Below are 17,504 nucleotides of genomic sequence, written 5' to 3'. Positions count from 1 at the left end.
AAAGACATGCCAGTATCGTTTGGTGTTAATTTTAAGGTCGTTATCGAAATTCTACGCAACCATTTAACCACAGGTATTGATGACGTCGATGACATCTTATTTGTTGGTTTACCGGAACGGCGTGGATATAAAATACATTATCTAATCAGATTGTATGATGATTGATGTTTTTGTATGTATAGTCAGAAGGTAATGTTTCATTGTGAAATTGAAGTGGCAATGATTTTTTACTATATTTATATCTACAGCAGAACAGACGCTACGGGAACCACATACAGTTGACACTGAAGCCATTACCAAATCGCCTGTAAACGGTGAGTTATCATGTCTTGTAATTTTTATCATTTAATCATTGAAATTTCAGTTCCATCTATAGTACATTGATGCATTTTGAAATCTCCTGGTCGGAACCAAATGCGATAAAAACATTTGCCACTCATATCTTATATGTTATCTCCCACCGGCCAAAATGACCTTCAATTTGTCTGCCATCCATCTGTGTATACGTATTTCCATTTGAAATTGAACTTAACGCTCTTGTAAAGCTTGAAATATCTTACATAAATGTGAGTTTGAGAGTTGAGGTCTGTTCTACAACTTCATTTCGTATAAAATGTTAAATGATATTTGCAAACTTTCTTACCTATTAAAAAATAAAAAATGCTCTTGTTTTAACTGAGGAATCAATATTTTTCATCTATGATAACGAAGTTCTCCATATATCTCCCTTGTCGACGCTTCAATGGCCTTTTAGTTGCGCGTTCCCCATGGTAAAATGCTTGTTCCCTGACATCCTTATTTTCTGCTCCTCGGATCCTCGCGGAGTTTTCCAAAACATCACATAGTGGAACTTACAAGACCCAAAAGACCTTCGGCAAGTTTAATTTCCTGGTCAATAACATTTGTTTTTCAAATCAGTATCGTGATATTACAATGGATACATTGCCGTTTTGTATTGCTTTGGAAAAAAAACTCTGACAAATCAATCGAATCAGCATTCAAAGCGTATTTTTTGTAATATTGATGTCAATATTAATATTGAACGGATTCACTGCTAACATAATTTTTCAAACTTCAGTGAAGTTAAAAAACAAAACGGAGATTTCAACAGTTTATTTCAACGGAATCAATTGATGAACTAGATTTTTGTATTAAGCTAGAATCTTAATTGTAGCCTTTAATGACACGATATCAAACAATGCAAGTAAGTGAGCCAAAATGTATTAAATAATGTTTTCTGTAAAACATCATATAAAATTTGGACCAAACTGTACTGAAGGTTGTATTCTTCTGTGGTTTCAGTCCCGTTGAAGTCTCGTTTCAACATAGATCAAAGAATTTATGAGATTTTCAAATACAATTTATCAATATCTGTAGGAAGTTGTCAGTTGCAAATTTTGGCAAAAATTACATTTCTATTTTTAGTAGATTTTTTATACGGGGATTTTAAGAAATGACCCATTTGGCGGCCATTTTGAAATTGTTTCTTTTTCGCTTTGAGTAGAGCCACAGTTTTACCATTTTTTACTGTAACTGTTTTTACTTAAATCACCACTGCGCCAGCTTTTTTAGCTATATCGAGATAATTTTTGCTGTAAATCTTTACTAGGTTCGTGGTTATTAAAATATTGAGTATTAATGTGTGAAATGATACACTTTTGTCACTCTATTTTTACATTTAATGGTAATTTGAGCACTTTTATTTTTACTCTAAATTACTGAAAAATAATAAATATTCAAATGGGTCAAAAAATAAGCACACAGACCCCCAATTTTTCTGCCTGATTTAGAAAGAACAACCCTTTCCCTATTAATATGCAAAATATTAACAAAAGTTTAATACTAGAACTGATTCTATAAAGGGTTAAATTAAAATGGCTGAAAACGGTGCATTTTGCAGCTCAAAATAAAGGGGTAGGGCTAGCATATGTTTCATTATGAGAAAAACTATCAGTCTAATAGATCAAAACTGGTATATTTTTAAAGACGACTACTAATTCCTTGTGTATATGGCCAAGATGGCAAAATTCCCATTAAATCCAATATTTTGTCAACTAGGTATCTTTGAGTGACAAAAGCTCAAAAACGAGCACACGGACATATGGTTTTTCTTCCATTTTCTTTTATGGTATGAACTCATATTTCCAAAAATCTATATGAGAAAAAAAGTTTAATACAAGAACATTTTGACTTTTCAGAGGTGTACATCCTTAATTAAGATTTTCCATTAAAGTATCCAAGAAGCAAAAATCTCCTATTTCAATGTGTCATATGTTTTCATCCAAAATTAAAATTATGATTTTAGACACGGAAAGAGGCCTCAAAATGTCCTGGGTAGCTTGTGAGGATGAATCTGAGGAGGTTTACCAACAGTCAAACAAACAGAAGGAGGACTTGGCCTTCCTGTCGATGTGGGATATGGGCGGGGACCTGGCCTTTCAGGCTACTAACGTGGTGTTTATCAGTGCCCACGGGGTCTATATACTCACATTCAGGGCCATAGATTACTTCACGGATAATCTACAGCTAGGTGGGTATAGATATAAGGATATGATATATACATGTGTATGATTAAAACAGTACCTGTATAAAAATAAACTGTATAGGAATGAAAAGCTGTGTAGGAATAATGCATGTGAAAACGAATGAATAGATATCATAATGAAAATATAATATTTACATATAAACAGTACATTAAATGTAACATTGTGAAGTTTTCTTAGCTAATTAACTATCGGTGATTAGAAAACAAATCCGTTCTATGCGCTAGCTGCTGAATTTCTTGAATAAGAATTCAGTGTAGTTCAGACTTTACGAATATATTAATTGTTTTTATTTTAGAGCAAATAGTGTCATTAGCACAATTTTCAAGCTTCATAAGATTGTTTTCGTATCCTTGTGCAAAACCTGTAGAATAAAGCAGTAAATCAAACTACTTAAACTATATCAATATTAATGTACAAAATGTAGATAACAATTTATTTCACTAACAGTCCGACTGAAAAACTGGGTCCGTAACATAGGAGCCTACTCTTCGCGTGCGTACAATCCTAGTAAACTACGTCCACACCATCCACCAATCATTATAATCGGTACACACATGGACCATGTCAACATAAGGTTTAAGGTAGGACCTGTCATCATTATAGTCGGTACACACATGGACCAGGTCAACACCAGGTTTAAGGTAAGGTCTGTTATCGTTATAGTCGGTACACACGTGGACCAGGTCAACACCAGGTTTAAGGTAAGATCTGTTATCATTATAGTCGGTACACACATGGACCAGGTCAACACCAGGTTTAAGGTAAGGTTCTTATCATTATAGTCGGTACACACATGGACCAGGTCAACACCAGGTTTAAGGTAAGGTCTGTTATCATTATAGTCGGTACACACATGGACCAGGTCAACACCAGGTTTAAGGTAAGGTATCTTATCATTATAGTCGGTACACACATGGACCAGGTCAACACCAGGTTTAAGGTAAGGTATCTTATCATTATAGTCGGTACACACATGGACAAGGTCAACATCAGGTTTAAGGTAAGGTATCTTATCATTATAGTCGGTACACACATGGACCAGGTCAACACCAGGTGTAAGGTAATCTCTGTTATCATTATAGTCGCTACACACATGGACCAGGTCAACACCAGGTTTAAGGTAAGGTCTGTTATCATTATATAATCAGTACACACATGGACCAGGTCAAGATCAGATTTAAGGTAAGGCCTGTTATCATTATAGTTGGTACACACATGGACCAGGTCAACATCAGGTTTAAGGTAAGGTTGTTATCATTATATAATCAGTACACACATGGACAGGTCAAGATCAGATTTAAGGTAAGGTCTGTTATCATTATAGTCGGTACACACATGGACCAGGTCAACATCAGGTTTAAGGTAAGGTCTGTTATCATTATATAATCAGTACACACATGGACCAGGTCAAGATCAGATTTCAGGTAAGGTCAGTTATCATTATAGTTGGTACAAAACATGGACCAGGTCAACATCAGGTTTAAGGTAAGGTCTGTTATCATTATAGTCAGTACACACATGGACCAGGTCAAGATCAGATTTCAGGTAAGGTCAGTTATCATTATAGTCGGTACACACATGGACCAGGTCAACATCAGGTTTAAGGTAAGGTCTGTTATCATTATAGTCAGTACACATATGGGACCAGGCCAACACGAGATTTCAGGTAAGGCCTGTTATCATTATTATAGTCGGTACACACATGGACCAGGCCAACACGAGGTTTAAGGTAAGGACTGTTATCATTATAGTCGGTACACACATGGACCAGGTCAACATCAGGTTTCAGGTAAGATCTGTTATCATTATAGTCGGTACACCCATGGACCAGGTCAACGTCAGGTTTAAGGCAAGGCCTGTTATCATTATAGTCGGTACACCATGGACCAGGTCAATATGAGGTTTAAGGTAAGGCCTGTTATCATTATAGTCCGTACACACATGGACCAGGTCAACATCAGGTTTAAGGTAAGGTTTATCATTATAGTCGGTACACACATGGACCAGGTCAACATCAGGTTATAAGGTAAGGTATCTTATCATTATAGTCGGTACACACATGGACAGGTCAACATCAGGTTTAAGGTAAGGTCAGTTATCATTATAGTCGGTACACACATGGACCAGGTCAACATCAGGTTTAAGGTAAGGTCTGTTATCATTATAGTCAGTACACACATGGACCAGGTCAACACGAGATTTCAGGTAAGGCCTGTTATTATTATAGTCTGTACACACATTGACCAGGTCAACACCAGGTTTAAGGTAAGGTCTAGTATCATTATAGTCGGTACACACATGGACCAGGCAACACGAGGTTTAAGGTAAGACTTGTTATCATTATAGTCGGTACACACATGGACCAGGTCAACATCAGGTTTCAGGTAAGATCTGTTATCATTATAGTCGGTACACCCATGGACCAGGTCAACGTCAGGTTTAAGGCAAGGCCTGTTATCATTATAGTCGGTACACCCATGGACCAGGTCAATATGAGGTTTAAGGTAAGGCCTGTTATCATTATAGTCCGTACACACATGGACCAGGTCAACATCAGGTTTAAGGTAGGGTATCTTATCATTATAGTCGGTACACACATGGACCAGGTCAACATCAGGTTTAAGGTAAGGTATCTTATCATTATAGTCGGTACACACATGGACCAGGTCAACACCAGGTTTAAGGTAAGGTCTGTTATCATTATAGTCAGTACACATATGGACCAGGCCAACACGAGATTTCAGGTAAGGCCTGTTATTATTATAGTCGGTACACACATGGACCAGGTCAACACCAGGTTTAAGGTAAGGTCTGTTATCATTATAGTCGGTACACACATGGACCAGGTCAACACGAGGTTTAAGGTAAGGTCTGTTATCATTATAGTCTGTACACACATGGACCAGGTCAACACGAGGTTTAAGGTAAGACTCTGTTATCATTATAGTCGGTACACACATGGACCAGGTCAACATCAGGTTTAAGGTAAGGTCTGTTATCATTATAGTCGGTACACACATGGACCAGGTCAACGTCAGGTTTAAGGTAAGGCCTGTTATCATTATAGTCGGTACACACATGGACCAGGTCAACAGGTTTAAGGTAAGGTGTTATCATTATAGTCGTACACACATGGACCAGTCAACATAGGTTTAAGGTAAGGTATCTTATCATTATAGTCGGTACACACATGGACCAGGTCAAATCAGGTTTAAGGTAAGGTCTTATCATTATAGTCGGTACACACATGGACCAGGTCAACACCAGGTTAAGGTAATCTCTGTTATCATTATAGTCGGTACACACATGGACCAGGTCAACACCAGGTTTAAGGTAAGGTCTGTTATCATTATATAATCAGTACACACATGGACCAGGTCAAGATCAGATTTAAGGTAGGGTCTGTTATCATTATAGTTGGTACACACATGGACCAGGTCAACATCAGGTTTAAGGTAAGGTCTGTTATCATTATAGTCGGTACACACATGGACCAGGTCAACATCAGGTTTAAGGTAAGGTCTGTTATCATTATATAATCAGGTACACACATGGACCAGGTCAACATCAGATTTAAGGTAAGGTCTGTTATCATTATAGTCGGTACACATATGGACCAGGTCAACATCAGGTTTAAGGTAAGGTCTGTTATCATTATATAATCAGTACACACATGGACCAGGTCAAGATCAGATTTAAGGTAAGGTCTGTTATCATTATAGTCGGTACACATATGGACCAGGTCAACATCAGGTTTAAGGTAAAGTCTGTTATGATTATATAATCAGTACACACATGGACCAGGTCAAGATCAGATTTCAGGTAAGGTCAGTTATCATTATAGTTGGTAAACACATGGACCAGGTCAACATCAGGTTTAAGGTAAGGTCTGTTATCATTATAGTCAGTACACACATGGACCAGGTCAACATCAGATTTAAGGTAAGGTCTGTTATCATTATAGTCGGTACACACATGGACCAGGTCAACATCAGGTTTAAGGTAAGGTCTGTTATCATTATAGTCGGTACACACATGGACCAGGTCAACATCAGGTTTAAGGTAAGGTCTGTTATCATTATAGTCGGTACACACATGGACCAGGTCAACATCAGGTTTAAGGTAAGGTCTGTTATCATTATAGTCGGTACACACATGGACCAGGTCAACATCAGGTTTAAGGTAAGGTCTGTTATCATTATAGTCGGTACACACATGGACCAGGTCAATATCAGGTTTAAGGTAAGGTTGTTATCATTATAGTCAGTACACATATGGACCAGGCCAACACGAGATTTAAGGTAAGGCCTGTTATTATTATAGTCGGTACACACATGGACCAGGTCAACACCAGGTTTAAGGTAAGGTCTGTTATCATTATAGTCGGTACACATATGGACCAGGCCAACACGAGGTTTAAGGTAAGACCTGTTATCATTATAGTCGGTACACACATGGACCAGGTCAACATCAGGTTTCAGGTAAGATCTGTTATCATTATAGTCGGTACACCCATGGACCAGGTCAACATCAGGTTTAAGGCAAGGCCTGTTATCATTATAGTCGGTACACCCATGGACCAGGTCAATATGAGGTTTAAGGTAAGGCCTGTTATCATTATAGTCCGTACAGACATGGACCAGGTCAACATTATAGTCGGCAAACACATGGACCAGGTCAACATCAGGTTTAAGGTTAAGTCTGTTATCATTAAAGTAAGAAGTAAGAGACCAGGCTGGCTTCAGATTTAGACCAGGTCCACATCACATTTCAAGTAGAATATGTCATCATTTACTGTCAACTTTACATTAAATGTCCAGGATATTTTCCAGCTAACTCTAATGAAGTATATGAAATCGCTTTTGTGATTCACATTATAAATTCATTTGGAAAGAAGTAAAATTTCGAAATTCAATTGAAGTTCTCTATGCTGATATTGTGTTTCTGTAGGATGATACACCATCTCAAAGAGAGGACAGGCTAAGAGACATGCGTCGAGATATATGCAGCATTGCTGAGCTCGCAAATTCAAAGGAGGAAGGATTTGTCTTCCTCCGCTTCTGTACTGTCGATAATTCCATCGACGATGACCCAGCCTTTGACAAGTTAAGGAATTACATAGTCGAAGCGGCAGTGTACCAGGACCAATGGGAGCGAGAGTTGCCGGCGTCATGGCTTGCCCTAGAGAGGGAAATTCTAAAACAGCGAGAATGGAAGCACGTTTTGACGCTTAAAGAGATCATAGACCTGGATAACAAATGTGAATCGCCTATCGGTGACGAGGAAAACATCAAGATGTTTCTAGAGTAAGATAATTTATTAAATAATAAATCATCAGAGATACATCAAACAAACTTTGATATCAGTCGAGATGGGTGAATGTCACTTAATCGCTCTTCATTTGTATAAAACGATGCATATTCTTATAAAAGAAACAAAATGCATGTAGCTTCAAAGCGGGAATGCATACCTAGTTGGTGTCACAAGGTTAATATTTTTAGTAATATTTATGTCTATCCCTCTTCAGGGGCGTAGGAAGCGGGGGGGGCATGGGGGGCAACTGCCCCCCTCCCCCCCCCCCCCCCCCCCGTTCCCCAGGACGGGGGGGGGGCAAACATGTCTTTTCGCCGACTGAAATGTTCTAAAAATGCATATTTGAAAGAAAAAAGGGTCCTCCTGCACATTTTTCGTACTTCATTCTAAAAAAATGTCCGCTGCGCGGCGCATTTCCTAAAACGTTCAAGCACATAATGTTCAAACCTTTAATAGTAAAAATTCAATACACATGAACTGCACTAAAAATGTCCATTAAAAGATTCTACGTACTACATTTGTATTTCAAAAAATGTCTCTTAAAAGATTACTTTGTTTATATGTCTTAGCAAGATAATTAATCCATTATTATTTTGAGTTACAAAACAATGTGCCGATGGTGTGAAGCCGGTATGTTCAGATCGTGTAGAGTTGCGCAATGACATGACGACACAATTATCACAATTATTATTTCTAAATGCAGGTTACTTTAAATCGAAAAATCACCATGGTAAGAACGCTTTAAAACCATTAAAATACATCGTTAAACTCATCTCAGCCATTCTAAATCGTAATTTTGTTTCATCAAAATGCATCGTAAAAACTCATCTTAGCCATTCTAAATCGTAATATTTTTCCCGGGGGAGACCCCCGAATCCCCCAAACACCTAAATCTCGCGCCTTCGGGCGCTCGGAAATTCATCAAAATACATCGTAAAACTCATCTTAGCCATTCTAAATAGTATTTTTTGTCCGGGGGAGACCCCCAAACCCCCCAAACACCAAAATCTCGTGCTTTCGGGCGCTCGCAAAATCTTCAAAATACATTGTAAAACTCATCTCGGCTATTCTAAATCGTAATATTTTTCCGGGGTCGACCCCCAGACCCCAAAACATCGTACCTTCGGCGCTCACACGCTAATGTGGCCAATTTGCGTATTCGTTAATTTCCTTTTAGCGACCCCACTGTCTATAAATGTGTACAAGGATTATATTTAATCATATATGAAAAAAAATATAAAGTATTGTGTGTTGAATTAATCTCCTCCTCTCCACATGTATGTGCGGCGGGGGGGGGGGGGGGGGGGCGGTACAAAATATTGAGGACCTTTGCCCCCCCCCCCCCCATTACGTTTCATCTTCCTACGCCACTGCTCTTGATCTGTGTTATACTTTCGTCAGGTGTAAGATTATTTCCTGTAGGTATCTCCACTCTACCTGATCTGTTTTATACTTTAGACAGGTGTAACATTATTTGTTGTAGGTATCTCCACTCTACCAGATCTGTGTTATACTTTCGTCAGGTGTAAGATTATTTCCTGTAGGTATCTCCACTCTACCAGATCTGTGCTGTACTTTAGACGGGTGTAACAATATTTGTTGTAGGTGTCTCCACTCTACCTGATCTGTGTTATACTTTATGCAGGTGTAACATTATTTGTTGTAGGTATCTCCACTCTACAAGATCTGTGCTGTACTTTCGCCAATACGACAAGGTGATAGTCAACCCTCAGTGGGTCATTCACGCCTTCAGAGAAATTCTAACAGACGAAAGGTTTCTGGAATCAGACAATCTCCTTCTGGAAGCAGACCTAATTAAATACTCACACCAGGCTCTTCTAACAGTAGATCTTGCAAAAATGCTTTGGAATTCAACAGAAGAAGATTCGTTCATTCAGCATATCGACATCCTTCTAGCTTTCTTGGAAGAGTTTGGTCTGTTGGTAAAGGCCTGTGTTGGACAGGACGAACAAGGAAAACCGGTATACGACGAGAACTACACTGTCCCAAGCAAACTTCAGAGCATCAAAGGGATCAAACAAATACATGACCTCCTCAACGTCAAGGGGACAGTTTGCTCTCGCACGCTGTGCTTCGTCTTCAAGGATGTATTCACTCCGCAAGAATTATTCGATCGGATATATGCAGGCGTCATCAAGGCATTCAAACCAATTGAAAAAAATTCTGCAAGAAGTCACAACCAAGGTCCCACAAAGCAGATCTATAAAGGACTTGGCTGCTTCATGATTGACGATCTTTGTAATATGATCGTTCACACTCAGTGGGAACAGTCCGTGATAACGGTCACACTGTTTACGACATCTGAGCCTCGGATTCCAGAAGGTACCGGGATGAGGGTAAGAGAAGCCATGGAAGTCATCATACGACACACACTGGAGGTAAGCCGTCAGGACCATATCCAGTACCGACACATGCTCCACTGTAAATTATCCCTGGACCAGTCCGATAGTCCACGAGAGGAAGACGGGCTAATGAGAGCTGCGAGAGGTCTGGCTTGTCAGGGTGGAGACTGTTCCGGTACACACATCCTGACAAAACTGGACTGGCGAGTCTGGTTCCCTGTATCCAAAGAAAAGGTTGGTAAACATTTATTTATCACGATTTAGCAATTCGCGTGTTCCCTAGTGGCTTCGCACATGTAATATTTGCATATTTTTCTAATGTAAAATAACATGGAATTAATCATTTGTTATTTATACTAATAATGTAGAAAATATCTTGAAACGCGTCTCGATGTTTAATATGTTCCGCAGGTTAAGATGTAAATTTCCTGTCAAAGTCCTGTACTTCACATTCAATGTCACTTTTGTAGTGAGGACAGTTTTCTTCTTTAGATATAATAGCATGTAAGGTTGGCAAATGATTATTTTAACACTGTTTGTTTCAGTTTAAAGAGGTCAGAGAGTACGGTATGTATATAAAATTCAATTTCGCTTGTTCATTGAAAATTAATGTTATCATCTCATAACGTAAACTGTGACGTCACCATATATATCGTCCTCATATTGTGATAGTGATTTCTTTGAAAAAATAGTCCCTCCTTATTTCATGGAGAAAAATTGCCAAGGAGATTTTTTAATAAGAGTAAAAATGTACATGTATATATATTCAAATTATTCCTTAGTTATTGATTATGAATATTATCAATTTTGAGAAATAATATATTCATTATTGAGAATTAATTAATAAAGAATTGCTACATTATGGTACATAAGCTACATTTTGAAATCTGGCATTTTTTAAATTTATTCTAGTGCCCCCCCCCCCCCCCCCCCCCCCCCCCCCCATTAGTTCGCACTAAACATTGTTGACGCGTCTCTAAAGGAAGATTACACCAAAGAAATGTTATCATTTTGGCTCTAAAGGGTATTTCAGGTGTTTGAATAATACTTCAATGAAGAGGATACATATTGTTTTAGCTGAGGTTTGCTTGCATATTGAAGCTTCTATCTAGTACACATACCTATAGTTATTATCATATACACATTTTGATTTATGTACATGCAATATTTATTTTCTTCAAATGGATGATATTTCTTTATATGTAGCCTGTGAACTGTTGACAGACAAGGGTTTACAAGTAAGCATTGCCGCCAAGCTCGGTGCAAACTGGGAGTGTGTAATGACACTTCTTGGAATTTCGAGGCACACACTTGACAGGATCAAGATGGCTAATCCGCACTTTCCCCTGACCCAGATCACTAATGCTCTGGTCGAATGGCGGGACACAGCAGCCAAGCAGAAGACGGAGCGGGAAATGTTGAGCGATCTATCTGAAGCCTTCCGAGAGTACGGGGCTGATAGCGAGATTATAGATGAACAGGTCGAGATTTACAAAGTAGGTCAATCAGAACTTTTCTGAAAAAAAGGCTTTTGCAAATGAGTCTAAAATACTTTTAAAATGTAAGTAAAATAATTCCTTATAATAATTGTGATTAATAATAGTAAGACTTACCTTGCTTGTTACAAGTTTCACTAAAACAAATACAATAAGATACATAAGTGGTATTCATCCTTTCAAAAGATTGATAAAAATGGCACATTTGCTTTATCGCAAAAACATAAAACATTACATTATACGTAATCTGTGGAAGCATGAGGCTATCGATGTCACAAGAACTTATTTGCAGGCACCAAGTAAAGTAAAGAAGATTAAGCTCTATACGAGGGAGTAAAAGAAAGCAGCGCTTGACTCCTACGTACAAAAAGAAGATAGGAGGGATTAGGAAGCTATTTCCTTCCATATTTTACACATAGGGAACAACCAACTAAATGAAAGATTTAGCCCCGGATAGAATTCAGTCCGGGCCACTGGTTCCATGGATGGTTAATCACACAAAAGAATAGAAAAGTCCATAGGTAATTATCCCTAAGTAACAATGACATAAATGTGGACAGTCCGATCGAAACTCAGGTTAAAAATATCAGTTTTGTTAATGAATAGATAAATACATTAATATTACGGGATTTGCCAGTACCTTATATCAAAATGGGCACTCTGGTGGAAATCCGAGCTGGAGGGTCACATTTCATTTTCTGTGATAGTGTTGAACGTAACACCTATGATCTTAGTTTATTTGGTCTCCATCATATATGTGGAAGTAAAACTCTCGCGGTAATGAGAATGCATATTCCATAATTGGTATTTAAAAGGATCATTCCTATTCTGCTCGGACTAGATTCAGTTTAACTACAACTATTGTGTTATGTTACGTTTTTATGCATTATGTGTTCTTGTTAGATATAATCATATTGTAATGCATTATGTGTTCTTATTAGATATAGTCATACTGTAATGCATTACGTGTTCTTGTTAGATATAATTATATTTTAATGCATTATGTGTTCTTGTTAGATATAATTATATTGTAATGCATTATGTGTTCTTGTTAGATATAATCATATTGTAATGCATTATGTGTTCTTGTTAGATATAATTATATTGTAATGCATTATGTGTTCTTGTTAGATATAATCATATGGTAATGCATTATGTGTTCTTGTTAGATATAATTATATTGAATGCATTATGTGTTCTTGTAATGCATTATGTGTTCTTGTTAGATATAATCATATTGTAATGCATTATGTGTTCTTGTTAGATGTAATAATATTGTAATGCATTACGTGTTCTTGTTAGATATAATCATATTGTAATGCATTATGTGTTCTTATTAGATATAGTCATACTGTAATGCATTATGTGTTCTTGTTAGATATAATTATATTGTAATGCATTATGTGTTCTTGTTAGATATAATCATATGGTAATGCATTATGTGTTCTTGTTAGATTGTATAATGCATTATGTAATGCATTAATGTTAATGCATTATGTGTTCTTGTTAGATATAATTATATTGCAATGCATGATGTATTAGATTTAATCATATTTTAATTCATAATGTGTTCTTGTTAGATTTTATCATATTCTAATGCAGCATGTGTTCTTGTTAGATTTTATCATATTCTAATGCAGCATGTGTTCTTGTTAGATTTTATCATATTCTAATGCAGCATGTGTTCCCATTAAATAAGAATCCCTGTCAAATACAATAACAGAACCACTAGGATTTTATTGTAGCCCAGAAGACTTCAGGACAGATAATGATGTCGTCTTAGGAGCTACAATCGGTGCCCATTACTGCTAGTGGAACAAAATAAAAATTTGAAAAAGGTTATTTACACCACTGTATGCCTGTTATTGAATCAATTTTATATACCTTACCAACTAGGCAACGCATACAAGATTTAAGTCACAGTTGGATATCATTTGGGTTACATAAAAAAATGGAGGCATTTTAAAGGGAAAATGTACAGCAATTCTACATATTGTAAAAATTGACGTCTTCTTAGCGGAATGGTAAATATTATGAATGAAAGTTATATTGGTTTTATGCAAAAGTGTATGTACGTGGATCTCTACGTATGGATGATTCGACAGTGCTCTATGACTCGTACCTGGCCGGGTTCGTTCTACAGAACCACTATCCAGTGACAAGTGTTTCTGTTGCGGTGTTTAAATTCAAAATAACCATATGAATAATATAATAATTTACAGTGTGATCTAACTTGTGTATTAGAATATATATATCCAAGTTCAAGTTTTGCATTTGTTCGTAGATATGTGACATAAAGACTATACATACATAACTTTATCCAATTTTATTTGATGTCGACTGTTTAACAAAGAGGGACATCCCAGATGGTAGGAGACGCCAACAATAGCGTTTGAAATGATACCTAACCTTAATGTAGAAAAGAGTCGTTACCAAAATATACCAACATTTGAGAATATGTTCTTTGTGTAATTCAAATGATGTTGAAGATGAATTTCATTTTGTTTAAAATGTCCATGTTACCTTGATATCAGAAAAAATCATGAAAGACTATTATTTCAAAAAACCAAGTTTGTATAAACTGTTTTATGAATTACAGAACTTAGCAAAATACCTCAACGCAAAAAGATTTTTATTAATCAATTAGTTATACTCCTATACTCCGAATGTAGTACTGCCAACCTGTATGTTTGTATGATATGATATACTATTTGAATGTCATGTTTTAATGTATGTATGTCCAACTGATGAGTCAGCAGACTCAAGGTAAATAAAACTTTTCTATGTGAACTATTACCTTGCTCAAGCGAAGACCTTCCTTCCTCGTTCACTGATCCCAACAGTAACCAGAATCGTACGTCAGGATGTCAAAGGCAGCCATATAAGATCATTTTTCAACATACATATTTTTCAAAGATATTTTTCAGTTACATGTTTGACTGTACAGGAGTTATACTTTTTTTATTATACAGGACAATTGACTCAATTCAAGCGATTAAGCATTGTGATTTTATTTTAAAAGGTTATTATATTTGTATAACATTCCATAATAAATCCGACATAACAATTTGGATTAGTGTGCATAATGTTGCCCCTTTGCAATATCTGTTAGTGATTATGATTTTAACCAAAGATAAAATTGAACTAAACGGAAACGCTAAAATTATTGTTTAAAAATATGAAATTTCACATTTATTTAACAGTAGTTTCCTCAAATTTCACATTTAATAGTTTCCTCACAGTAAACTTTCAACATAAGTACAACAGAAATGAACTAGATAAAATACAAATACCAACGCACCGGATATTTCAGTAAAGCACCAAAGTTATTAGGACGTAGTTGAACTCCTTGCCATACACATACAGTAAGAAGAACACATTTTTAAATGACCGTCAAATGTATCATTTTTAAGAAAAGCCTATTAGTGTCACTGTGGAACATAAAATGAAATACTTTTATCTCGTTTTTTAACACTTATAGGCTTTCGTATTTTTCTTATATGTCTTTTATATATGTTTTCTTGGCACATTTTTCTAACGCCAACTATTTACAAATATGGACAACACTTTTCTTGCTTGAAACGAAATTTTGACGATACTGTAACCTCGAAAGATAATAGATATTGATTAAAAAGACATATATTGATTCAATTTCAAACAGCTAGATAAACAATGTGAATATAAATATTTACATACCCCCAATATCGACCATAAACTCCAAAATATGAAAAATATGACAATGTTCATTAAACGTCATCCCTACACGAAGGAACACTGTGTTGTTGATACATGTATCTCCATCAGCAGACGAATACCAAAACAGATCATAATGGAAAGCAAACACTTTAATATATATAAAAAGTATGTACATTTGTAACTTAGTTTTGAATAAGGAATATTGCTACTTTCTTCCATATTAATCAATAATTGTTAATTGATTATAATATATAATAAATGATATGACAAATTTGTATAAATAAAATGTGATTTTAACAACCTCGACGATTTTTTCTTATAATGTTGCATTCTTTCAGTGAACATATAGTCTACATGGAAGTAATCATAACCGTGTAGACAAGATAGATTGTCGAATTTTCCTTAGACGTTTCGGCGCTTTCCACGACGTCCTCCAAAGGTGCGCCGGCTGGGTTGATCAGGCCCAACCAGGGACCGGTCGGCTATCGCATCCGCTTGGTATTATTGCGGGTAGTTGTCTTATTTCTGCCTGTTTATCGCCACGGGCAGCGATGTCTGTCTTTCTGCCATTCGTCACCTTGTGGCTAGCACTGTTGCTGGTGACCAATCAACTTCTCCTCCCTCTTCCCCCAGATCCAACTGGAAGCAACTTCTGCCTGCCTGCTAACTGCTGCTATCAGGTTCCTCCGGTCTGCTCCGGTTACCCTAATAGGCGTAGGGCTCTCCATAACGATTGGCCGGAGAAACCCCTGCACCCGACCTCTATCGGTAAGCACCATGTCTTCCATCCTCGATGTTGGCATCTTCCACCAGCTACTGGTATTTCTGCTGCTTCCGTTCGTTGGCCTCCTCCACACTTATGGTGTGAACAATAGAAAATACAGAAGAAAAAATATTACAATAATGTTGAAAGCAATACACTCTTCGGCAAATGGAGGCCGGAGGCGTAATACAGCAGGATTCAGCCAAAAGAACCATTGAAATGGCCGAGGTTTTTGAAAAATGTTCCTGCGTGAAGTATTACTCAATAAAGAATAATGCCAAATAATAAGAAGCTAGGGTATTTCAATCTTATAACAATTCAAAACACACGTGAAACAAAATGTTTATTAAATTTTGCTTATAAAGATCTGTGGGTTTACCAGCAGATGTATAAAGTTTAAGAATTAAAATGTGCTCAGTTTCGCCATTCAATGTGGTATCTTATGTCTAGAAAACTGCACCAAGGTTACACAAAACAAATCCTAATTTACTCAGATAGTTTAATTTTCTTTATAATTCAGTTGCAAGGCGCGTAAATAGGATAAGACTTTATCCGCCAAATAGCTTTTCATTTACTATAGTATGCACATGCATTGTCAATTGTATTGTACAATATGTCATTGCTTAGTTACAGGATTATACTTTTTTTTTCAAAAAACAAACAAACAAACAAAAACAAAAAAACACACAAGTATGTTAAAACCTGCTATCTGGTAATCATGCATGGTTCATCCTTAACAAATAGGAGAGTGAATAAACATTTATATCATGCCCAAGCACGTTAGAAGCCCCTTTGCGTCTTGGTTATTAAGAAGAAGTCGTTTAAAGATTTTATCCAATATGACCCCTGTGACCTTGAATAAAGGTCAATGTACATGTCAATTGTAATTCATTTGAACAAACTTGATAGCCCTTCACACCAGCACGTAATAGGCCCAATATCAGGTCCCTAGGCCTCTTTGTTATTAAGAAGAAGTCATTTCAAGATTATAGCCTATTTGACATCGATGACCTTGAATGAAGGTCAAGCTAATTCATTTGAACAAACTTGGTAGCCCTTCATCACAGCATGTCACAGGCCCTATTTCAGGTTCTTAAACCTTTTGGTTATTAAAAAGAAGTCATATCATATTTTAGCCTATTTGACCCCTGTGACCTTGAATGAATGTCGAGGTCATTCCATTTGAACAAACTTGGTAGCCCTTCATCATAGCATGTCACAGGCCCTATATCAGGTCTCTAGGCCTCTCGGTTATCAAGAAGAAATCGTTTAAAGATTGAAGACTATTTGACTTCTGTGACCTCGAACGAAGGTCAAGGTCATTCAT

At 36.8% G+C, this 17,504-nt stretch overlaps 1 protein-coding gene across 5 annotated transcripts in view; it reads left to right on the top strand.

The window, feature by feature from the left end:
- LOC138326137 (uncharacterized) overlaps positions 1–14,508 on the top strand; it is a 40,425-nt gene extending 25,917 nt beyond the window's left edge. For 2 of the 5 annotated variants that reach the window (XM_069272278.1, XM_069272283.1), the window contains 8 exons: positions 249–314; positions 2,306–2,530; positions 2,994–3,127; positions 7,497–7,852; positions 9,526–10,456; positions 10,768–10,789; positions 11,429–11,718; positions 12,011–12,414. In XM_069272278.1, coding sequence (XP_069128379.1) covers positions 249–314; positions 2,306–2,530; positions 2,994–3,127; positions 7,497–7,852; positions 9,526–10,456; positions 10,768–10,789; positions 11,429–11,718; positions 12,011–12,055 — 2,069 coding nt within the window. In that variant the 3' untranslated portion in view covers positions 12,056–12,414. Of the gene's footprint in view, positions 1–248; positions 315–2,305; positions 2,531–2,993; positions 3,128–3,468; positions 3,487–7,496; positions 7,853–9,525; positions 10,457–10,767; positions 10,790–11,428; positions 11,719–12,010; positions 12,415–13,463 lie in introns of those variants that run through there. The other 3 variants (XM_069272270.1, XM_069272288.1, XR_011208875.1) reach the window with 2 other exon arrangements.
- The last annotated feature ends 2,996 nt before the right edge of the window (positions 14,509–17,504 follow it).

The sequence above is a fragment of the Argopecten irradians genome, chromosome 1 (assembly GCF_041381155.1).
Source record: "Argopecten irradians isolate NY chromosome 1, Ai_NY, whole genome shotgun sequence".
Lineage (NCBI taxonomy): Eukaryota > Metazoa > Mollusca > Bivalvia > Pectinida > Pectinidae > Argopecten > Argopecten irradians.
The sequence above is the reverse complement of the archived record's forward strand: the minus strand, read 5'-3'. Positions and strand labels throughout refer to the sequence as shown.